The 25,614-nt window shown below is 41.8% G+C and overlaps 1 protein-coding gene across 2 annotated transcripts; it reads left to right on the top strand.

The window, feature by feature from the left end:
- The first annotated feature begins 941 nt into the window (after nt 1-941).
- On the top strand, nt 942-24,015 carry LOC139416246 (sodium- and chloride-dependent taurine transporter-like). 2 transcript variants are annotated; one of them, XM_071164679.1, is made up of 14 exons: nt 942-1,143; nt 5,191-5,420; nt 5,634-5,768; nt 7,686-7,920; nt 10,083-10,215; nt 12,492-12,626; nt 13,465-13,568; nt 13,714-13,838; nt 15,332-15,444; nt 17,883-18,020; nt 18,913-19,015; nt 21,306-21,406; nt 21,591-21,761; nt 22,033-24,015. In XM_071164679.1, exons 1-14 carry the CDS (start codon nt 1,133-1,135, stop codon nt 22,186-22,188), a joined length of 1,890 nt encoding a protein of 629 aa, XP_071020780.1. In that variant the 5' UTR covers nt 942-1,132; the 3' UTR covers nt 22,189-24,015. The 2 variants fall into 2 exon arrangements, with proteins under 2 accessions (XP_071020780.1, XP_071020781.1); XM_071164680.1 differs by having other exon boundaries at nt 979-1,263.
- The last annotated feature ends 1,599 nt before the right edge of the window (nt 24,016-25,614 follow it).

Here is a 25,614-nt window from a genome sequence, read left to right on the forward strand (position 1 = left end):
CCATGAAATTGGGGAGAAAAAGGGGTAAAAATTCAACAACAAAAAAATCACATAATGCCTTTGATTTCTTTAACAAAGTGGCAAGGATATGCACAGTCAGCAAATATCATGTGACGTGACTACTTCTGTGTGTGCAAAAGCCTGCCAATAGCCAAGCTCTGTCCTCTGTCAAAAGTTTAAGACTGTATTTAATTGCCACTACCATGCCAGCTATTGTACATGTGACATCCTTGACGAGTATATTGTGTCTAAACAGAACCGGGTACAATACAGCACCTATCCCCCTATTAGGCAATGTTATACAGTACACTGTACCTGGTTTAAGTTTCAGAGATAACTCGGCACAAGTTATGTCTGAATGGAGCAGAAGGCTTACACCACAGACACACATAGACACTTCCCTGGTTACATCCTGATGCCGATTAACAACACTTTATTTATATTCACAAATAGTTTCCATAGAGATGTTTGGAAATCTTTGCTGTGATGTGAAATGACACATAGTCATAAGGGGTTATAATAGGAAGTGTCGCACATTCCAATGCTGCTATGTGGGTGTGGGACAATAAGACAGTAACAAAATAAACTTAGCATGGTCAGCCAAGCCAGTCGTCAGTCCCTTCAGTCCCTGTCCACCCACCACCTCTCACCCACATAATGATTTAAGAGGGGTCCTTTCTCCTGTCCAGAAGCTGTCCCATGAGGCTTGATTTCCCCTCCATGCTGCTGCTCACGCCCTCACGCCCTACTCCCTCCCTCCCTTGCCACCCTACCCAGTCATCTGTTTCAGTTACATGAATAAGAGGTGCCTGTAACACATGCAGGGCAAAGCATTCAGCTCCAGTCCCTCAGCCCCAGAGGAGTGTATGTGTGTGGGTGTGTGTGTGTGTGGGGGGGGGGGTGGGGGGGGGTGGAAATGGGAAGTGGAAATTTACAGTCCCGAGTCAGTATCTGGATAGTTGGTCCACGGCTATGAGGCAGTGCCCAATCTCCACATAGGATTTAATTGTCTTTATCTGAGGGGCGGGCCTCGCTGTCAACTCCACTTCTTGTGAGCTGTGTTGGCATAAAGGCATTCAGTACAGAGGAATGTAGACAGCTGAGAGAGAAGCACACTACACATAGCCACACTATGAAGGAAATGTAAGTCCTTGGAATTACTCAACTGGATTTAGAAAATAGCCGTATAATAATATTTATGTCAAGTGATTATTAAGGTGTTTTGTTGGATGCTTTTTGTTTCAACTGAATAAGCAATTTCATGTAAGTACTTCAAAACCCTTGAATTAATATAATTGAAATGTCTTTGTTGATGTTTGTGAGTGTGAAAATAGGACTATGGATTGCAATTCTGTTCTTTATGTCTGTTTACCTTTTTACAGGATCTTTCTTTGTGTTTGACTGACTATCAGAGGCTAAGTTGGACATGTTTATAATGCTGTGTTTACAGATAATGACAGTGTAGTGTTTTTAGAAGGGCTTGAGAATATCTGGTCATGGGTTTCTGGGTGGGCCACTTGGCCATTCCAAGGACGGTTTGCCTTAAGTCTTACCCAACGGCAGACAGCATCCCAGCACCCAACAGGTGAAAGCACAGAGAGAGAGAGAGAGAGAGAGAGAGAGAGAGAGAGAGAGAGAGAGAGAGAGAGAGAGAGAGAGAGAGAGAGAGAGAGAGAGAGAGAGAGAGAGAGAGAGAGAGAGAGAGAGAGAGAGAGAGAGGCAGGGATAGAGAGAGGGATAGAGAGAGGAAGATAAATAGAGTGGGCGATAGCTGATCCAGTTATGTAATGAGGGTTGCGAGTGGACGGCGGTTCAAGTTGACTTGTCATGTATAACAGAGACAGAGAGAACCTAGAATATTACAGTGCAGAATGAGTCCTGAGCGATGCAGAGGAAAATAAGAGTAGATGGATTGAGTAATGAGGGGCTGTGTTGTTGTAGCTCGAGCATCCTTTTAATAATTGAACAAAATAATAAGCAGTTATTTTACACTGCAAGACAAGTTCAATTTTTTGTTAGACTCCAAAACAGAAGCACATAGTGGTCACTGGTCAATGTTTGCAGCTTTGCATTGCATTTTCATAATGTGGTATTTGTCTGTGAATAACTACAATGTGTGTAGAGTAGTTTTCCGTCTTAAAAGCATCTCTGTTCTGTTTCTCACTCTGCCTGCTACATGATGTTCCTGTATGGAGTGTTAGTCATGTGACATGGTGAATGAAGATACCTTTTTGAAGATTTATAGCTGCCTTTCAACTGAGAGTAGTTTGGATAGATTGTTCTTTAAACTGGTAGTATGTATTGTCCAACTATAAATCAACTTTGAATAATACTGTCACTTTCAGTGGCTAAAAGAGAAACATTTACTCATTGGAGAATAATTTGTTCTCCAGCTTTTCTTCTGTGAATCTTTTCGGAAACCCAGCGCATTGTCAACCGACTCGTAGGCTTTTGTTAGCAACGCAATCCCCGATAACATATTTCCATTGGAGACAGCAAGAGTAAAGGGGAAGCCTTTGATGTTTCTGTTTCTGCCAACTGCATTTCAGTGTGGGACAGCCTCAAAAGGAGAGGAAACCTTACCCTGGTACACCGGTATATCAGTCTCACGATTAATCATAGCAGCTTTCTTCCTTCTTCCTGTTTATTCATTATATTCCAGCAGTAAGTTGTACTATATTCCATCAATTTGTGTCTTTCTTACCTTCTGCCCTGCCATGGATTGGGTGTTTTACAGCCCTTTGGCACAGGCAGGGAAACGGCATACCTAAGACGCTAATGACAAATCTTGTCTTTCTTGGAAAGGATGTTTACAATATAAACATTCAGGGAACTTAAGCTGTGGGATCTTCCTGGAACCAAGACAAGCTTTTGGGAAAACACGGGGATATCTTCTTCTGTAAATGTGGACTACATTAGTCCAACTGCTCTAAACCTTAAGCAAATGATTTGAATGTGATTCGGGATATACAGTGCCTTGCGAAAGTATTCGGCCCCATTGAACTTTGCGACCTTTTGCCACATTTCAGGCTTCAAACATAAATATATAAAACTGTATTTTTTTGTGAAGAATCAACAACAAGTGGGACACAATCATGAAGTGGAACGACATTTATTGGATATTTCAAACTTTTTTAACAAATCAAAAACTGAAAAATTGGGCGTGCAAAATTATTCAGCCCCTTTACTTTCAGTGCAGCAAACTCTCTCCAGAAGTTCAGTGAGGATCTCTGAATGATCCAATGATGACCTAAATGACTAATGATGATAAATACAATCCACCTGTGTGTAATCAAGTCTCCGTATAAATGCACCTGCACTGTGATAGTCTCAGAGGTCCGTTAAAAGCGCAGAGAGCATCATGAAGAACAAGGAACACACCAGGCAGGTCCGAGATACTGTTGTGAAGAAGTTTAAAGCCGGATTTGGATACAAAAAGATTTCCCAAGCTTTAAACATCCCAAGGAGCACTGTGCAAGCGATAATATTGAAATGGAAGGAGTATCAGACCACTGCAAATCTACCAAGACCTGGCCGTCCCGCTAAACTTTCAGCTCATACAAGGAGAAGACTGATCAGAGATGCAGCCAAGAGGCCCATGATCACTCTGGATGAACTGCAGAGATCTACAGCTGAGGTGGGAGACTCTGTCCATAGGACAACAATCAGTTGTATATTGCACAAATCTGGCCTTTATGGAAGAGTGGCAAGAAGAAAGCCATTTCTTAAAGATATCCATAAAAAGTGTCGTTTAAAGTTTGCCACAAGCCACCTGGGAGACACACCAAACATGTGGAAGAAGGTGCTCTGGTTAGATGAAACCAAAATTGAACTTTTTGGCAACAATGCAAAACGTTATGTTTGGCGTAAAAGCAACACAGCTGAACACACCATCCCCACTGTCAAACATGGTGGTGGCAGCATCATGGTTTGGGCCTGCTTTTCTTCAGCAGGGACAGGGAAGATGGTTAAAATTGATGGGAAGATGGATGGAGCCAAATACAGGACCATTCTGGAAGAAAACCTGATGGAGTCTGCAAAAGACCTGAGACTGGGACGGAGATTTGTCTTCCAACAAGACAATGATCCAAAACATAAAGCAAAATCTACAATGGAATGGTTCAAAAATAAACATATCCAGGTGTTAGAATGGCCAAGTCAAAGTCCAGACCTGAATCCAATCGAGAATCTGTGGAAAGAACTGAAAACTGCTGTTCACAAATGCTCTCCATCCAACCTCACTGAGCTTGAGCTGTTTTGCAAGGAGGAATGGGAAAAAATTTCAGTCTCTCGATGTGCAAAACTGATAGAGACATACCCTAAGCGACTTACAGCTCTAATCGCAGCAAAAGGTGGCACTACAAAATATTAACTTAAGGGGGCTGAATAATTTTGCACGCCCAATTTTTCAGTTTTTGATATGTTAAAAAAGTTTGAAATATCCAATAAATGTCGTTCCACTTCATGATTGTGTCCCACTTGTTGTTGATTCTTCACAAAAAAATGCAGTTTTATATCTTTATGTTTGAAGCCTGAAATGTGGCAAAAGGTCGCAAAGTTCAAGGGGGCCGAATACTTTCGCAAGGCACTGTATATCCATGTTGGATATCATGAGTTTGTCAGTGTTATTTAAGATGTTTTTTTTTATTTGTTATGCTCCGTCTGAAAGGCATACAGTATATCATGTTCAAAACATTCCCTTAAATTATAAAAAATAATACATAATCAAGATGTTATTAAATATGTTATATTATGCGCATAGAAATTAAAGTGCAAGTGCAAAGCAAGTGAGTAATGCCATCAAGAAAAATTATTTTACCATAAGTTATCTAGTCCAACCCAGAGGGATTTTCAATGCAAGATTGAGCACAATATCCAAAGTGAAGTAATTTAAAGAAGACTGTGCTGAGGAAGTAGACATACAGTAACTCCTGTTGCAGTTCTTATAGCTGAATAACTGTATCACACCATGGCTGGCTATACAGCACGTGAGACACCCTTATCATGCTAATGCTCCGTCCTATAGTGTTATCCGTCTCAAGTCTCTCTCTCTCTCTCCCCCCCTTCTTGCCCTCTTCCTGTTCATCTCGCTCTCGCTTTCTCTTTCTCTTGGTAACTCTTTTGCAACTCTTTTTATCTTTCTCCTCTCTTTTTCCTTCTCCTTGTCTACTCTGCTCTCTACCTCTATAGAATGGCACAGAAAGAGAAGCTACAAAGTCTGAAAGATTTCCACAAGGACACACTGAAGCCTTCGCCAGGGAAGAGCCCAGGCACTCGACCGGAGGATGAGGCAGAGGGCAAGCCCATCCAGAGGGAGAAGTGGGCCAGCAAGTTAGACTTTATATTGTCCGTGGCCGGAGGCTTTGTCGGTTTAGGGAACGTGTGGCGCTTCCCGTACCTCTGCTATAAGAATGGTGGAGGTACGCATTCAAATGAACATGGGCCCTTTCTCCATAGAAACAGGTCTTAAAATGTGGGGGGTCAATCAAGTTAGATACATTTTTTTTCAGTAACCTTCAAAGAACTCAACTCGGGGACTGCAATTACAGGATTTTGATTTGTGAAATGGCTGTGGGTAGGCACATACTGTAGACCCTGTAGATTAACTGTCTCTCTTTCTCTCCTCCACCCAGGTGCGTTTCTCATCCCCTACACCATCTTCCTGTTTGGTGGAGGCCTGCCGGTATTCTTCCTGGAGGTGGCTTTGGGCCAGTATACCTCTGAGGGAGGCATCACCTGCTGGGAAAAACTCTGTCCCATCTTCACCGGTGAGTCACCACACTTCCTATTGCCCCAATACCATTCTCCCATATTGCCCTTAGACCAGTCATCATCGGGGAAAGTAGGCAGGGAAAGGACGCGGTGTAAGCCTTCTTGGGCATGGTGTGATGTACTGTAGGTGGTAACGTCAGAGACGGAGAGAGGAATTAGTGAAGAGCCTAAACACTGCAGAGTTTCCATTAGCATTGCTTAGGCTGGGCCTGCTCTGTGCCAAGCCTACTCCGTGCCTGCTTAGTGATGTGTCCCATCGTAGAAAAAAATCTAAAATGAAAATTATGTTGCCAGCCCTTGATCTAGCCTTGAGGTTCTTCACACCCTGCTTTAAAAAAACTAAATCCAGTGACAATACCCAGCCTGTGGTTGGTATTGTTGTTCTGACTGCTCTTGCATAACTCACTAACAGCATCCAGCAGCACTGATTGTGTTGTCTGTCTATGGGTTGCTAGACTCAGTGTACAGACATTGTGTTCTACTGAGGTGTCCCTCGCTGGGTTCCAATAGGTAATTGGACCACACTTACTTCATTCATTAGCCGGCTCTGTGATGTGTAAAATACATTATTCAGAATAGCATGAGGAGTAGCCTAGTCTCAAATCTGGATGTCCCTCAGCCAATTTCTCTATGCTTTTGTCTTCTTGAGGATTTGACTGAAGCACATAAACCTACTGATCTGGGACCAGGCTAATTGAGGATTGCCTCATTTACATTAGAGACTGGACGTCGTCAAACACAAAACATTGAGACTGGCCTATTTTTGGCAGGTAAATACATACATACGTATTTTCAGCCTTGGGTGTGTAAAGGAATGCTGAGTTCTGTGTTACCATTGAGCGGAGAAGTGTGAGCGCTCCGTAAATGACCTATCGATGGGATCTGTGTAGGTCTGATGAACAGACATTAGCATGATGTTGTTATTGCAGTCCTGGTGTCAAGTTATGGCCCTAAAACGTATCTCCTTATCAGTCAGGGTCCTGCCATAGATTTTCACTGTAATATACTATAGGAAGACCAGTTCTATCATGCAGACCAGTAAGTAGTGAGACAGCTGAACATAACAAAGCAGCAATAGACCCCCTTCAGATGTTTTAACACTCTAGTGAAGGCTCCCAGCCATGAGCTGCTATTCCATGAAGCTGGGAGCGACTGGTAGAAAGAGACAGCTGAAGACAAGGGCTGGGAGTGCAGCCGATCTTTAGCAGCTGTTTATGAGCTTGAATAATCAAGGAGTGCTGAGGCAGCTGCCTGTCTGACTGGAAGGGTGTGTGACTGGCACAAACATGCACGTGTGCGCACGCACACACACCCACAAGTCCGCACACGCTCACACACAGACTACAGAGAGACAGACGCCCACCGGTGGCCTATAGGTGGCTTCCACTCTCCCTCTTAGTAATTTTTTTACACATTCAGAAGGCCTGCCTCACCCACCACACACACAACCATGGATTCATTTGTCTAACAGTTTGTCTGTGGAATGTGGGGGCTGAGAAGGGAGGAAAGAGTGAAGAGGCGGGAGAGAGGGGGTTACCGGAGGTGACACCAGTCTAATAATAGTTCAGAGGAGTGGAAGAGTACAGGGGATTTCTGTATCTAGGTGGGGACCAATGTCATATCTAAAAATAACATACAAACACTAAGGTCATTATAACTGTAGTTAGTACACTCAAGCCAGGGAAACATCCTCTCTTTGAAATAAGAGTGAGCTGAGTTGTGAACCATCTGTAGATTTGTTTCCATTGGTTATATATAAATCTCCTCAAAAGGCACTAGGTCAGTGTTCACTGAAGTGCTTCAGCTCCAATGTTGGCTTTACAATTTGTCGTTTACAAGGGGATTCAGTGTCACGTACTGTAGCCCCTATGACATTGTTTTGCTAGGGATTACATGTTTTCTCTTCTCTGTAGGTATTGGCTACGCCTCCATTGTGATCGTCTCTCTCCTGAACATCTACTATATAGTGATTCTAGCCTGGGGACTCTACTACCTATTCCAGTGCTTTCAGCCGGAGCTGCCATGGGCCAAATGCAATCAGCCATGGAACACAGCCCGGTGTGTGGAGGACACATTCCGCAAGAACAAGACCCTGATGCTTGCTGCCAACATCACCAACTTCACCTCCCCCGTCACTGAGTTCTGGGAGTGAGTACTCACTGTCCAACAGTTGGAATAACTCTGTTCTGACACACACACAGACAAACACACACAGAGAAAAGCAGAAAAGCCTACACACAAGCATACACAAATCAATACACACACGTGCAACCACGTACACACGCACACACGCGCATAAACACACACACATTCTGTCCACATATACAAGGTCAAAAACAAACTCAAATAAAACAGACAACATGAAAACTACAGATACTGTACCTCTTCCTTGTTTGCTGTAAACATATGTTTGGATTGGCTACATTTCCAGAGCAGAAAGCACACTGAACTTTAATAAACTCCCCGCTTAGTCATGAGGTTCATTCTATCTAAATTGGATCTTTCACTGCACTATATTTGGATCAATGGGTATTATCGTTTTCCTTTCCTTTTAAAAGTACTGGCAAATATGTGTCCTTTTGGGGAGACACAATCACTTAACTTCAAATCCCAGTTCACTGTAAAATAATGCTTACTTACATTTGGTCAACACAAAATCCAACAGCATAGATTGTATCTACTTTCTACCACATACATGGGCCAGACACTGATGAGGTAGAATATCCCACAGAAATATAACACATAGAATGAAAATAACACACTGGCATCTCTTAATATTCTCTCAGGGCACAGCACATTCAGGCCCAGGAGGAGCTAGAGCAGAGGGGGGTTTGTGAAAACTTAACCTCACCAGATACATTATTTCTCCACCATCATATCGTCTGTCTATTTGCTTTTCCCTGCTATGCTGTTACCTCTGTTGGCATGAAACCTTCCCGTTAGCGGGATCATTTTCGTCAACATCCGCTGAATTGCAGAGCGCCAAATTCAAATTAAATTACTACAAATATTTAATTTTCATGAAATCACAAGTGCAATATAGCAAAACACAGCTTAGCTTGTTGTTAATCCACCTGGCGTGTCAGATTTCAAAAAAGCTTTTCGGCGAAAGCATACTAAGCGTTTATGTAAGGACATCTCTCTCAGCAGAAAAAACATTACAAACAGCTAGCAGCCAAGTAGATTGGTCACTAAAGTCAAAAAAGCAATAAAATGAATCTTTGATGATCTTCGGATGTTTGCACTCACGAGACTCACAGTTACACAATAAATGTTCCCTTTGTTCCATAAATATGATTTTATATCCAAAACATCTCCATTTGGTTGGCGCGTTATGTTCAGAAATCCACAGGCTCGAGCGGTCACGACCGGGCAGACGAAAATTCCAAATAGTATCCGTAAAGTTCGTAGAAACATGTCAAACGTTTTTTATAATCAATCCTCAGGTTGTTTTTACAATATACAGTGGGGCAAAAAGTATTTAGTCAGCCACCAATTGTGCAAGTTCTCCCACTTAAAAAGATGAGAGAGGCCTGTAATTTTCATCATAGGTACACGTCAACAATGACAGACAAAATTAGAAGAAAAAAAAAATCATTTTTTCTGTCATTGTTGAAGTGTACTATGATGAAAATTACAGGCCTCTCTCATCTTTTTAATTGGGAGAACTTGCACAATTGGTGGCTGACTAAATACTTTTTTGCCCCACTGTATAATCGATAATATTTCAACCGGACGATAGCTTCTTCAATAGGAGAGAGAGAGAAAATGTCTGCTCCACTCTGTTGTGCATGCAAAACGCTGCTGGCACCCAGCCATCCAATGACGCAATGTGATCTTTCTCGCTCATTTTTCAAAATAAAAGCATGAAACTGTATCTAAAGACTGTTCACAACATGTGGAATCCATAGGAAAAGGAATCTGGTTGATATCCCTTTAAATGGAGCGAAGGCAGGCAATGGAACAGAGAGCTTTCAGGAAAAACAGCACTTCCGAGTTGGATTTTCCTCAGGTTTTCGTCTGCAACATCAGTTCTGTTAAACTCAAAGACAATATTTTGACAGTTTTGGAAACTTTAGAGTGTTTTCTATCCTAATCGGACAATTATATGCATATTCTAGATTCTGGGCCTGAGAAATAGGCAGTTTCATTTGGGTACTCAACAGGTAAAAAAAAAAACATTGTCGAGCGAGAAACTGTACTATACTGTACTGTACCATGCAGGGGTCTACATAGACTTCCAGTTCCATCAAAGCCTCTCCCCAAAGACCGTAATTGACCTGTATCCTGTCTGTTCCCTCCCTCCTAAGACGCAACGTGCTGAGCATCTCTTCTGGGATCGACGACATCGGCCCCCTAAAGTGGGACCTAGCCCTGTGTCTCCTGGCAGTATGGATTGTCTGTTTTTTCTGCATCTGGAAGGGAGTCAAGTCCACTGGGAAGGTTTGTTGAAGATTGCTGTGGTTGTTATCAGACTTGTTTGCAATCTCTAAAAAGGTACGGTAGATTAATGTTTTCCATGATATCCAATTGGTAGTTACAATCTTGTCTCATCGCTGCAACTCCCCAGCGGACTCAGGAGAGGCAAAGGTCAAGAGCCATGCATCTTCCGAAACATGACCTGCCAAGCCACACTATAGACACACAGCCTGCTCCACCAATGTGTCCGAGGAAACATAGTCCAACTAACATCAGCTTGCAGGCGCCTGGCCCACCACAAGGAGTTGCTAGAGCACAATGAGCCAAGGAAATCCCCATGGCCAAACCCTTCCCTAACCCGGACGACAATTGGGCCAATTGTGCACCGCCCCATGGGGCTCCCGGTCACAGCCAGCTGTGACCCAGCTTGAGATCAAACACAAGGCAGTAGTGGCACCTCTGTGCTGCGATGCAGTGCCTTAGACCCCTGCGCCACTTGGGAGGCCCAGGTGCTGGCTGTTTTCTGCTGTAGCCAACTTGTCGATGTCACTTTGTTGATGATATCAGAAACATTCTGATACCCAGGCATGCTAGTCTGCTTTATTACCACTGTGATTTGTTGGGAGATCTATTTGGCAAATTCTTACAGAAATACCCCTTTGTGGTTTCAGCTCCTTACTTAAACAAAACACAGAATTAGCCCCTTTCATTATGTTAAACCGCTGCATATCCAGCATACACTACTGTACAGTGTATTTCCATGCACTCACTTCAGCTGCCCACCCCAACTGAAAATATCCTCACACAATGCAATCTACAGTCAACTTTCTTTGTGGAGTTGTGTTCTTCTGTATATTCCATGCTCCCTTTTCCTATGTGTTTATCAAAAAAACTATTCAAAGCAAGAAACATTCCATTCTGTAAAATGGCCGACTACGCCACCTATTAAAATTCCATGATGAAACCTTGGCTTCAGCTGATGGGCCATCTCTGGAGCCCCCACAGCAGCCATACGCAATAGGCATCCGGACCCAGAATAGTAGAATGCACAAGCTGCAATTTAGACATTTGGATGTGCGTCAGCAGTTTCCCTTTTATTATGTCAGTGAACAGTTTGTGCCAATGACAGTGCTTGTGCCCATAGAAATACATGTGGCACAGCTTGCTGAGGGGGTGGGGGGATGTTGCATGGATTGCAAGGTGAGGTTTGTTACTACACTCATAATTATCTTATTACAAACATTTCTGTAGTATCCAAATGGTTTGAGCTACAAATTATTAAAAGCTATCTATGAAAATCGGAGACTGTCACAAACCACAAATACAAACCCTGTATAGCCTAAAAACATGGTTAAAACTATCATTTTCATATCATGGATGGTCAGTCCTTGCATATATAGCATAGTTTATGGATTTTGTATTTCTCCAGCCCCATCCCTCAGCTTTTCACTGAAACTGTGGCGGGGGAAACACATTGTTAATGTTTCAATTAAGAATTTGGTGGAGTTCTCTAAGTGAGCGAACTTCTGAAGTGAAGAACAAAATTATTAGTATTGAAATCAAAAATGATTTTGAAAGCAAAACATAAACCCAAAAGTATTGACAGCAAAACAAAATATTGCAAAGAAATAATTTGCAAAGAAATTCATTGTAAATGGATGCAACAAAAATAATGTCTTCAGTGATTTAAAAAAATATATAACATAATTAAATAAAACACATCACTCTTTTCTGTTACCTTGGCCTTTGCTTTGGCTGCCTTTTTCCAGTTGCAACTTTTTGGCCCATTCCAGCAACATAGCACCCTGCATCCCATTGCTGGTTTGCTTTTGAAGCTAAGCAGGGTCAATACTGGTTGGTCCCTGGATGGGAGACCAGACATAGCTGGGAGTGGTGAAAAGAAACACGAGAAAAAATAAATGTCACAAAAAATGTAATGAGGGGAAACTGTGAAAAATGTACATTAGCAACTTCACACATGTCCGAAAACCATGTCTGACTGTGAAAATCCTATAAACCACATGTGTATTTTTGTTGTTGTAAAGGCTGCCCTATGGAGTGGGTAGAAGTTACCCCTAAACTAACCACAGACTGAGGATCAGATATCACCTTTCATCACCTGATTGATGGGGGATAGTAGATCTGTAGTTGGGGGCAACGTCTACCTAAAGCATCCTCTCCAAGATCCATTCCATTACGGAACCTTTACATCAGCGGATGGAACTATCTTTGTCCCATTGCATCATGGAACCTTGACATCAGCTAATATGTCTCTACCTGTCTTTATCTGTTTTTTCTAGGTGGTGTATATCACAGCAACTTTCCCTTTCGTCATGCTTATCGTGCTGCTGGTGCGTGGAGTGACTCTGCCAGGGGCATCCGAAGGGATCAAATTCTATCTCTACCCCAACATGACCCGCCTACAGGACCCAGAGGTAGAAGCCAGAACCCAGAATCCTAATCCCCACCCCTCTACCCATCTTTACTGTCTCCGTACAGTCCCCTCCGCCCACCCCTAATGACCTTATCCCACATCAATGCATATCTGTTTACGTACACGTCCATCAAGGGCCTCTTACTGATATCTCTACATCGCAAAGTCATCTAGACTGCGGAAAAGGAACCAGTCCACAGCCTTTGTTAGGTCTTAGGTCTGGTTGAGTTATTAGTGGTGCTATAATTGAGAGAACATGTGTTCACAATTCAAGACCCGCTAGAACTCGCCAATCATCCAGGTTTATGACATAATTCAATTAGCTCCCTCCTCTGGATTGACGTGACTAACTGTGCCTGGCGGACCTGAAAAGTTCAATGGCAATCATTTTGCAACATCATGTGCTTTTGGGATGTTTTTTATTACATTCTCGGCGCCAAAAGCTAAGAGTTACTTTTGTTGGATAAATTAGATTTACAGTCTGGCATCCCACGTGTTCTTTTTGATTTCCGATGTTATAACAATAGGCTGTTCAGTTTTGATGGGAATGTTCCTTTTTATTCCCCAAAATTGTATTTGCGATCGCAACATGTTTAATCAAGTAGCTATTTGTCTTAGACTCAAAAGCTTAGTTAGTTTTGCATTCAATTAAACAGAGATAGAAAAAGTAATAATAAAATGCTTTATCACATTAAATGTCAAATCTCATCACATTAGGTTAATCTAACCCAATTATGTCCCAGCAAAGATGAAAAAGGTTGCCAACCAAGTGACCAGAAGTGTATGATGAATGGTGAACTGAACAGACTGGCGTCATGTTTTTGCTGTTGCCGCCTCAGGTGTGGATCGACGCGGGAACCCAGATATTCTTCTCTTACGCCATCTGTCTGGGGGCTATGACGTCACTGGGGAGCTACAACAAGTACAAATACAACTGCTACAGGTGAGTTTCGTTGTCATGGGGATGGGGGACGGCTGTAGTAGTAGTGAGATCAACTCGTGCCAAAGGCGGTTGGTTAAGAAAAAAAATGAGAACTTTGGTTCCGTCTGTGTAAATTAACATCCTCCATGACATATGTGTGACATAGGGACTGTTTGCTGCTGGGAGGCCTGAACAGCGGTACCAGTTTTGTGTCTGGCTTCGCAATATTTTCCGTCCTGGGATTCATGGCACAAGAGCAAGGGGTGGACATTGCCGATGTGGCAGAGTCAGGTACGAGGGTCAAAGGTCAACAGTGAACATAGCAGTGATGGTGGGCACTGCTGAAACGGCAATGAACGACAATGCTGAAATGTAGAGGTATCGGCAATTGCATACTCCTTGAATAAAGGCCTGAAAGAAAGAGACGTTGCTTTTTATATGATGTGTTTTCCACAGTGAATTTGGCCCTGGTTGAGTGTTGTGCCATGTGTCTGAGCTACTGCTGAACCATGTAAAGCTGGGTTGAATAAAGAGCCACTCTAATCAACCATACTTATAATCAAAGCTGTACTCTACCATCCACAGCCACCTGGGCTCAAAGGCACCAGGTGGGCCAATGTTCCACTCTAGGGTTTAAAATCTATTTATGATATTAGTGTTAAAAAAAATGTTTAAATCATGCCATTCTATATAATTACATTTGATAAGATGTAATGATATAGAATGGCACGATAAAAAAAAAAAAGAAGATCAATATTATCAATAGATTAAGTGTGGCAAGTGTGGATTTATTGAATTAGACATTGTCTAGAGGAGTTGCTGTAATGTGCAGTAAGCCAAAATAAGACAATCTTGGGCATTCTTTTCCAATAAAATTGGTAATTGTTATAATTTGTGTTATAACGACCAGTGCTCACCACCAGTGAAATAGTTGTTGAAAACAAATGTGCTAAGTATTGTAACGTAACTGTATGTTAAGTACTTTACTGTAATGAGCTGTGGATCCCTGGACTCTAGCTAGCCCAGCATGATATTATATTCCACGTGGATTTCGAAGGAGATGCATCATCTTTAAGCATGACCGCTCTGTTCAGTTCAGTGTTGCTAAACAACAACCTGGTTTAGAGAGAACCTGTTTCCATGTACTGCTCCTTTAATTATTACGGATAGAGAATTCTATTGTACTGTGGCTGTTATAGCTATGTTTATGTCAATTCATGCATATTTATTGGAAAAGGATTGAAAAAGAACTTAGAAAATAGGTCATATTTGCAAAAAGGTTACACTAAATGTAAATTGTTGTTGATAACAGTAAATAAAAATGTACGAATCTGTGCAAAAGATCATAATGTTATTCTGCCTGGATGGACTTGGCAAGATTTAATGATAGTTTATTGAGTTGAGTTTTCTGTCATTTTGTATATGTTCAAGTGCCCTTGAAATCCTGTTGAATTAGCTTTTGAGCAAACCTCTACCTGCTTTGACAATATTTGTTTAGCTTGTAAACTAATGCAGGATGCTAGAGTCACACACAGCATATGATCAGTAGCAGATACCTAATGGATAGTTCCTCCACCTACCAATCCAGTCCTTACATAAGACAAACATAAAGCATACAGAAAGGTTTATCACTTAGTCTCTTCCAGTACTGTAAATGTAACATTACCATTTGAATGTGTTTAGTTTAACGTTTTTACCCTCCTCATACCGTCCAAGCTCAAATTAGATGGGTTGGTTCATTCTCTTCTCTGTCTCTCCCCCCTGCCCTCTCTTCACACCTCTAGGTCCTGGCCTGGCCTTCATTGCTTACCCTAAGGCTGTGTCCATGATGCCCATGCCCACGTTCTGGGCCATCCTATTCTTCATCATGCTTCTGCTACTAGGCCTCGACAGTCAGGTCAGTGCTAAAGCAATAACTAGTATACATTTCTATTGGTAACACAGTACTTGGTACATGTCTCTAGTTTCAATGACCCTGTAACAATATATATCCACACTGTACTTACACTATGTAGTTAGTATATCTACACTATGCCTATGTAGTTACAATGTAAATATGTAGGTAGTAGGGACGCATACAGTAGTGTAAAGTATACTGAACAAAAATATAAAGGCAACAAGCAACATTTTCAAAGATTTTACTGAGTTACAGTTCATAAAGGGAAAACAGTTGAGAACTCTGGAAATTACAGTGAACTTATAATAAGATACAAAATCCAGACAAGAAAAGCAACCCAGGGTGGAAAACAGTTTAACCATGTCAAAACAGTTGTTACATCTTGAAGGCTTGAACGTAAATAGTAAATTGTTTTTGTAGAAGTTTGTGAACCAGTAATAAATTAATTTCTGGGAATAATTGAATAGATAGAACCAAACAGTTTAGTGTCATAGCTTTCTCTTGGGGTGTCCATTGCAGCCCAGACTCCCGAGATGTTGACTAAGACGAACGGAGGCGAGGCCAGGGAGGCATCAGTGGGGTTCTCTCACTATCACATTTCCTGCTTTCAAGTGTAATTTTACTTTCTGCTAACTCGGTCCTCCTCGTGGCCAATGACATCTCAGCCAAACACCAAATACTTATGCTTCAAGTACGGTTATTTCCATTGGCAAGCAGATCAGTGGGAGAGTGAGTGGGCATAATTCTTGACAACACATTTTACGCAGATTAGTGGTGCTGAATACAGTATTGTTTCATGGCTCTTATGTGCATGCCATAGTTATGAAGAGAGGGCTTGTTAAAGGATGTGGAGAGAAAAATGCTGGAGAAAAAAATGCTTAACTAAATAACAAGGTTTACTCCAGATACATTTCCACGACAACAACAGCACTGCCCATAAATTATTCAGCCAATGGCATTATAACTGGATAAGCCCGAAATGGAAAGGGTTTCCGTGAAGAATAGATAGATAGAGAGATAGATAGAGAGAGAGAGAGACTGTTGTTTTGCATGAAATAGCCAATTGGCTGGCCCAGCCAGTGTTCCCAAGAGGAGCCTTGTATAAAATGTCTCATTATTGCACAACAGAGACAGCAGTGATTCTTGAGTGGAATCAGTGATTTGAGGAAAAAGAAGTCCATGTATGGAGGCAAACTTTGCCTTTTTGTTCAACTTTCAACAGACCACTGAGAAGTGAAATTGGTCCCACATTTCAGGCATTCTTCCATATTTGGAACCTATGTACATGCTCATACAGTATGTGCTCGATTGGCAGTTTATTAGGTACACCCATCTAGTACCGGGTTGGACTCCACTTTGCCTACAGAACAGAGAACAGCCTGAATCCTTCAGGGCATGGAAACGTTACTCAATTGTGCCAGGAAAACATTCCCCACACCATTACACCACCGCCACCAGCCTGTACCATTGACACCAGGCAGGATGGGGCCATGGACTCTGGACTCCTCTGCCATCAGCATGATGCAACAGGAACCAGGATTCGTTGAACCAGGCAATGTTTTTCCACTCCTCAATTGTCCACTGTAGTTGCAGCTTCTTTTTCTAGCTGATAGGAGTGGAACCCGGTGTGGTCGTCTGCTGCAATAGCCCATCCGTGACAAGGACTGATGAGTTGTGCGTTCTTTAAAAATATATTTTTTTTACCTTTATTTAACTAGGCAAGTCAGTTAAGAACAAATACTTATTTGCAATGATGGCCTAGGAACAGTGGGTTAACTGCCTGTTCAGGGGCAGAACAACAGATTTGTACCTTGTCAGCTCGGGGATTTGAACTTGCAACCTTTCAGTTACTAGTCCAACACGCTAACCACTAGGCTACCCTTCCGCAGAGTTGATGTTCTGCACACCACTGTTGTACTGCGCTATTATTTGCCTGTTTTTGTCCCACTTGCACAATTCTAGCAATTCTCATTTGACCTCTCATCAACAAGCTGTTTTCGCCCACAGGACTGCCGCTGACTGGATGTTTTTTGTTTGACGCACCATTGTCAGTAAACCCTAGACACTGTCGTGCGTGAAAAGCCCAGGAGACCGGCCATTTCTGAGAGACTGGAACCAGCGTGCCTGGCATCGAAGATGATACCATGCTTAAAGTTGCCCATTCTAATGTTCAATCGAACAGTAACTGAATGCCTGTCTGCCTGCTTTATATAGAAAGCCCCGGTCCTGTGACTCACTGTCTGTAGAAGTGATCCATTTTCGTGAACGGGGTGGTGTACCTAATAAACTGGCCAACTGAGTGTAGGCTGTTACTTTATAATGTATTTAGCATTCATGTTTGTGCAATAAGGCCTTAAAGCAATATCAATTATAATGGTAATGGCCATCAGCGTTCTGGTAGGACTCTATGGTTAATGGCTTTCTTTATGTCTCCCCAGTTTGTGGAAGTGGAAGGACAGATCACCTCCCTGGTGGATCTGTATCCATCCGTCCTAAGGATTGGTTACCGCCGTGAGATCTTTATAGCTGTGATGTGTTGCATAAGCTATCTTCTGGGACTCACCATGGTAACAAAAGTAAGTACACTAACAGCACTCCAGTGTAACTTTATGCACTACATGTTGTTCTTACCTTACAATTATTGTATTACAACTTTACATACTATTTTCTGGGACCATTGTAATGAAAGTAAGTTCACCTACAGCAACAGGTCCATAATTATTGTCACCCTTGATAAAGATGAACAAAAACTACTGTATAAAATAAATAATTCAAATACTGAGTTATATTGTATGCTAAAAAAAATGGGCAAATAATATTTTTATACACTAATACAATTGCTCAGAGAAAGAGATTTTGTTTACGTAATAAAGCAATTATATTAGTGTCGTTTTCCTAGCAGGGGAGGGTGCTAGATTATTGAAAACAGGGGTGCCAATCATTTTGAACCCTATCTTTTTTTTATTTTTTTGACTTACCTGTTGAACAAAATCTCTTTCTCTGAGCAATTGTATTAGTATACATTCATATTATTTTCCAATTTTATTGCGCATACTGTACAATTTAGCTCAATATTTGTATTATTTATTACCATATTTTTTGCTCGTCTTTATCAAGGGTGACAATAATAATGAACCTGACAGTATATAAAAGACCTTGAGATTCTATCATTGTAATTCAGGTTAGCGTACAAAATAGATAACACAGGACTTTTTCCCACATGCTTTGCCGTTGTCACACTATTGCAACCAACCTGTGTGTTTCGCATCATGAATGGAACAATTTGGAATGTAATTTCCCAGTTAGCAGTTAACTTTACTTCAATGACATCTCATCACCTGTTGAACTCTCCTTTCATTGGCCCAGTGCCCGCATTCTTATGTATCAACCCCTTTTTCCTATCCACGTCCAACCCCATCTCTCTCTGTCTTTCAGGAAACTAACTTTGGCTATCTGCTTTCTTTTCAGGGTGGCATGTATGTGTTTCAGCTCTTTGATTACTATGCAGCCAGTGGTGTGTGCCTTTTGTGGGTTGCATTCTTTGAATGTATTGCGGTAGCCTGGATTTATGGTAAGTTTGTACCTTTTTTTGCCAAATAAAGTGTTTAGCCTACATTTAGGAACGAACGTTAGGAGTCTGTTTTTAAAGGGGAAAACAACAACAACGCATGAGTTATGACCTCGCTTGGAGTACACAATACCCTTGCTGTTCCTTTTCACGCTTATCGTAAAACACTTGAATTGGCTTCCACATATGTCCCAGTGTTAAGGTTTTCTTCCGTCGTAAGAGAGGAGGACCAAAATGCAGCGTGGTTATCTTGATACATCTTTAATAAAGATAATAACGAACAATACAAAAACACTAAACACACCACATAAATACCCATGTCACACCCTGGCCTGACCAAAATAATAAAGAAAACACAAAATACTAAGGCCAGGGCGTGACAGTACCACAGTTTTTGCGGCTTCTTGCAGACTGGCAGCTCTGGCGGCTCCTTGCAGACTCGCAGCTCTGGCGGCTCCTTGCAGACTGGCAGCTCTGGCGGCTCCTTGCAGACTGGCAGCTCTGGCGGCTCCTTGCAGACTGGCAGCTCTGGCAGCTCCTTGCAGACTGACAGCTCTGGCAGCGCTGAACAGGCGGGAGACTCCGGCAGCGCTGGAGAGGAGGAAGGCTCTGGCAGCGCTGGAGAGGCGGGAGACTCCGGCAGCGCTGGAGAGGAGGAAGGCTCTGGCAGCGCTGGAGAGGCGGGAGACTCCGGCAGCGCTGGAGAGGAGGAAGGCTCTGGCAGCGCTGGACAGGCGAGGTGCACTGTAGGCCTGGTGCGTGATGCTGGCACTGGTGGGCTGGTGCGTGGAGGTGGTACTGGATAGACCGGACCGTGCAGGCGCACTGGAGCTCTTGAGCACCGAGCCTGCCCAACCTTACCTGGTTGAATGCTCCCGGTCGCCCTGCCAGTGCGGCGAGCCTGCACTGGGCTATGCAGGCGAACCGGGGACACCGTACGCAAGGTTGGTGCCATGTAAGCCGGCCCAAGGAGACGCAATGGAGACCAGATGCGTAGAGCCGGCTTCATGACACTTGGCTCGATGCCCTCTCTAGCCCAGCCGATACGAGGAGCTGGTATGTACCGCACCGGGCTATGCACCCGCACTGGAGACACAGTGCACTCCACAGCATAACACGGTGCCTGCCCGGTCTCTCTAGCCCCCCGGTAAGCACAGGAAGTTGGCGCAGGTCTCCATACTCCCTGTGTGTCACCCCCCCCCAACACCCCAACACATTTTTGGGGCTGACTCTCGGGCTTCCTTGCCAACCGTGTTCCCTCGTATCGCCGGCTCCTCTCTCCGGCTGCCTCTGCTCTCCTAAGTGCCTCCACCTGTTCCCATGGGAGGCGATCTTTTCCAGCCAGGATCTCCTCCCAAGTGTAACAACCCTTGCCGTCCAAAACGTCCTCCCATGTCCATTCCTCCTTGCGCTGCTCCTGCTGCCGCTGCCTGTCACCACGCCGCTTGGTCCTGTTGTAGTTGGGTGATTCTGTTAAGGTTTTCTTCCGTCGTAAGGGAGGAGGACCAAAATGCAGCGTGGTTATCTTGATACATCTTTAATAACGTGAAAAACCGAAACAGCCCTATCTGGTGCAAATAAACACAGAGACAGGAACAATCACCCACGAAACACTCAAAGAATATGGCTGCCTAAGTATGGTTCCCAATCAGAGACAACGATAAACACCTGCCTCTGATTGAGAACCACTCCAGGCAACCATAGACTTTCCTAGACTACTATACTACACCACAATCCCATAACCTAAAAAAAAACCTAGATAAAACACACCACATAAATACCCATGTCACACCCTGGCCTGACCAAAATAATAAAGAAAACACAAAATACTAAGGCCAGGGCGTGACACCCATTTGCTTCTATGGACTTCTATTGAAGACAAATTAAGAACTATGCCACCTTTATAATGAAGAGGTGAACAGGAACACAGCAACCCACATGCCTTTTCTAGAGGTGTTGTTAGTAGCGCTGTGATGGACGTTGCTGTTATTAAGAGAGCAAGCATGCTGGTTTTGTAAATAATTGTTTTGTAACGGTTAACAGTAAACTAAAGAGAGATTGTTCATGCCATATGACTTCATGGAACAACCAATAGGTAGATGAGGGTGTTTATAGAGGTTATGATGGCATCACACCCGTAGCTCTTCTCATGGTCTAGAGATGGATACTGATTCTGTTTATAGTTGATAGTGAGATGTCACCCTGTTTTACCTTGAGAAAATGCACAGGTCTTGTATGATGGTTAACTTTACTGTATGTTCTTAACAAGTATGTTCTTCTGTATTGTTGACAGGTGCTGATAATTTCTATGATGCAATTGAAGACATGATTGGCTACCGACCTAACCCGTGGATGAAATGGAGCTGGACATTTATCACTCCCGTCCTCTGTGCGGTGAGTATTCAACAGCCCAACACTGTTACTGTGTGTTCAACAGCCTTCCACTGTTACAAAGTGTTAAACAGCCCAACACTGTTGTGCTGTGGTTTTGAAAACATGAGAAACCTCTTGGATCAGAGTGAAGATGTACTGTGAAATAAGTGATCATGTCCTAAACCATTTTTCTTGTTGTTCCCAGGGTTGCTTTATCTTCTCTTTGGTGAAGTACAAGCCCCTGACCTATAACAAGGTGTATGAGTACCCAGACTGGTCTATTGGCCTGGGCTGGTCTCTGGCCCTCGCCTCCATGATCTGCATCCCCATGGTAATGGTCATCAAGATCCTCCAGTCCGACGGACCGCTTATAGAGGTACGCAGACACAAAAAAATTATGCTAGATAGCTCCTAGTTGTATGAATACAAAAACTGCCTGAAAGGGAGTGCAGCATTGTGGTAATGGCATGCAGTATGCAATTGCATAACTTGTATTATATTGCACACATGATATAAGTCGTCTGATGCAGTATACCATGTAATGTGATTTTATGGCATGGTACAAGGACTTCTACAAAGTGGCTTTTTATCGTTGCATTATTTTCATGTCATGTGGGTCATTTGACATTCTCCTCTACACCCCACAGAGGATTAAGGCAGTGGCGGCCCCAGTAAAGGGAGGTGCGAGTTCTCGCCCCAAAGAGTACAGCATGAAGGGCAGCGAGCTTACCCAGCCTCTGAACCCCAATGGGGACAACATCCTGATCAAGCCCACCCACACCATTGTAGAAACAATGATGTGAGCACTCTCTGTGAGAGGAAATACTGATTGGCGTGCTGTCTACGTTATTATAATTTATTTGCTAACTTTGATAGTGGTAGAACCAGGTTTACATTGTTCTATATATCCGCACTAGGAATATTCTGGTTTGGTTTCTATGATGATGATTAAGAGAGTTTTCTATATATATATATATATATATATATATATATATATACACACACACTGTATATATTGCTGTTGGGTTGTTTTTTATCTTGGTAATTTTTTATCATATTGTTGTTGTTACCGTTTTTGTTGGCGATGTCAGTTTGGGCAGCATTTTGACATAGAACAACATGTTCTATGTGAACTACCTTTCTGTTGATTGTGGAACATTTTCACTCAACAAAAATACAGTAAACTGAATGTGTAACTAATTGTGTAACATGTTAGGTAGCAAACTATTAAGATAATATCCTTACGTTATTGTGGCAGTATCCTTGTCTGAGGTCATTTGCAATCTGCTATCGACGCCATTTGTTGTGAGATGCAACTGAATGAACCTTCTTTGCGCAAGCGGCGGACGCCAGCCACTCACACCTGCTGGTAGAGTAGCCATCTGTACCACCTAGGCTGAACAAGCGTTGGGCCATTAACCAAAAGGTCGTTGGCTCGAATCCCTGAGCTGACTAAGTGAAAAATCTCTCGGCATGCCAAGGCACTTAACTCTAATTGCTCCAGTAAGGCGCTCTGGATAAGACCTAAATGACTCAAATATAAATGTAACATGCTGTGTAGATAAAGTAGTTCATAGGTAAGTCCTTATGGCCAAATACTGTACAAAATGTTCCCGGAAGGATAATGTGTTCCTAGGAGGGAGGTGAGGAAGTGAAGGAGAAAAGAGAAGAAGCATTTTAAGAGTATTTGTACATTGCCTAAGACCGTCACAGACAGTTCCGGTGCATTTATTGAAACCTCTTTTTGCTCTTCATATGTTGAGTTTCACCGATATTTTAGTGATCTGTTACGAAAATTGTCACAAGAACCTGCAGTTTCATTTGCAACATTCATTTCAAAAGAAACACGATATAGCTTCACACCTTTGTGATGTTGTTCATATCTATCAGTTCAAACATGAGCATTATACTCTCACTCACTTGCTATAAATATAAAATATAAAATAAAGGTGGAACATTGCCATGCAACATTCTGTCTCTCTATGACTAAACCTGCGATAGTGGTGAGAACCATAATTTAATTAGAGCCAAAAAAATTACATTGACAAAATGATTTAAAGAATGTTTTGAAATAATAGTTCTTTCTCCAGTGATCTCATTTTAATAGCAGTAACGGTCAGTAAATAACTGTATCAAACAACATTTCCATCAGACTCAATTGTATTTTAGTATTTTACTTGTTTGTGAATCACGTATGCCTTTTTGTATTAACCATTTTATACTGTACAGCATATGAACACTGTCACTGATGACCTATTTCTTCTGAATACAGTCAACAATTCACATTTAATGTTATGACCCTGAATGAAATTTGTAGAGTGCAATTTTCATCAAATAAAATGGCCTTTCCCACTCAAATTATTTCAGTTTGAAAACATATGTAAAAACACTAAACATGATATGAGACCAACATACATTTGAACGTCTAAAGTGAAAGTGAGATTCCTTAACCCAAAGCACGTACATGAACATCCACAGTACAGTGCTTGGTCAACCAAATTCCTTGTCCAGAAAAAAATGTAATACCTGTTGGAAAACCAAGTGTATTTTTTTGTCTAACATCCATCCTCCTTTGAGACGCACCTTGCACCATCTCTTCCTGGATTGAAAATAAACATATGTTTTCTTTACATGTCTTGGAGTGAATTATTAATTTGTTCTGTGAGAGCATTTAAGGGCCTACTGCCCTGCTTCTTCCTCATAAAGACAGCTACAGTCAGTATACCCCCCCCAAAAAAAATACTATAGTATATTATGGTATACCATAGTATTCACTGTAGTGTTTTTGCGGACTTTACTATAGACTAATGTTTGCAAAAACACTACAGTGAATACTGTAGTATTCACTGTAGAAGTTATAGTTAACTATAGTATAAATATTGTAGTAAAATAAAACTAAAATATACTATTGTAATTAATGTGGTGTTTTTGCAGATTGTAGTACACTGTAATATATACTGTAGTGTCTTTGCTGAATACAGTATACTGTAGTATTTACTGTAGTGTTTTTGCAGAATGCAGTATATTGTGGTATTTACTGTAGTGTTTTTGCTAACATTAATGTAGTATTTACTATTGCTTTTTGTTTTTATTATCTTTGACATAGAAGCGGAGGCTTTCTCCTTGAGGAAACTTAAATAGCACATTTTCCATAACCTGTAGGTAGGTAGGACTGGGAAGAATATCGATAGTTAAAGAGCTTCTGCTCTTTTGAATAACATGTACGGGTCTATACTTACCATGTATACCCACTTATGGGTGGCCAAATTTGGATATGGGCGAGGGGAATGGGCAGGGTATATGAAATACTGTAGTATTTACAATAGTTAAAAAATGGTAGTGTTTTTGGACATTACTGCAGTATTTACTATAGTATACTACAAAATTATACAGTAAGTACTACACATGATCAAGGGATAGTGCGTAGTATAGTATTCTACAGTGTACCACAATTTGATAGTAATGTAGTATTATATGGTAAACTGTAATATCTTTTCATGTGACTACACACATTCACTTCCAACATGATACAAGGTATTTTCTACATTCATCCTTATTCATAATATACCCAATATTTACATATCGACTGTGACTTAAAACAAGTGCATTAAAATAAGGAGGCTTAAATAACCACACAATAAAAGTGTAGCTTGTGTAATTATCTAAATAATGTTGGTGTGAATAGTAGACTAATACTTAATTTTAGCAATCACAGAGTGAATAAAATACTATTGCCCATAATGCTGACACCCAAATGTGAAAAAACTGTATTCACACACCCAATCAAAATGACAACTCACAGACCACTTACGCCAGGCCACAACAGTAAAATGGACTCATGGGCTATAGGATGTGGCAACTCTGACCATACATTTCTCTCCAAGTTAGTTAAAGCTGCAATATGTAACTTTTGGGGCGACCCAACCAAATTCACATAGAAATGTGTTATAGATATCATTCTCATTGAAAGCAAGTCTAAGAAGTGATAGATCTGTTCTATGTCCACTATTTCTATGCTTCCCGTCCTTAAGTATGGGTTTTCCATCTTTTACTTTTAACAGCTTCAAACACAATATTTTTGGTTATGGAAAATATATTTCACAGTGGTTTAGATGGTACAATGACTCAACACTATACTTGCTTGTTTTGTCACAAACTGAAATTTTACTTCCAACAGATTAGAAACAGAGATGCTGTGCCTCCATTAGATTAATCCATGGAGTGTTAGC

Source organism: Oncorhynchus clarkii, chromosome 9 (assembly GCF_045791955.1).
Source record: "Oncorhynchus clarkii lewisi isolate Uvic-CL-2024 chromosome 9, UVic_Ocla_1.0, whole genome shotgun sequence".
Classification (NCBI taxonomy): Eukaryota; Metazoa; Chordata; class Actinopteri; order Salmoniformes; family Salmonidae; genus Oncorhynchus; species Oncorhynchus clarkii.

Coding starts and splice junctions, on each gene's coding strand:
- LOC139416246 (XM_071164679.1), top strand. Junction 15,445..17,882: donor TACTAGGCCTCGACAGTCAG/GTCAGTGCTAAA, acceptor ATGTCTCCCCAG/TTTGTGGAAGTGGAAGGACA. Junction 18,021..18,912: donor GACTCACCATGGTAACAAAA/GTAAGTACACTA, acceptor CTTTCTTTTCAG/GGTGGCATGTATGTGTTTCA.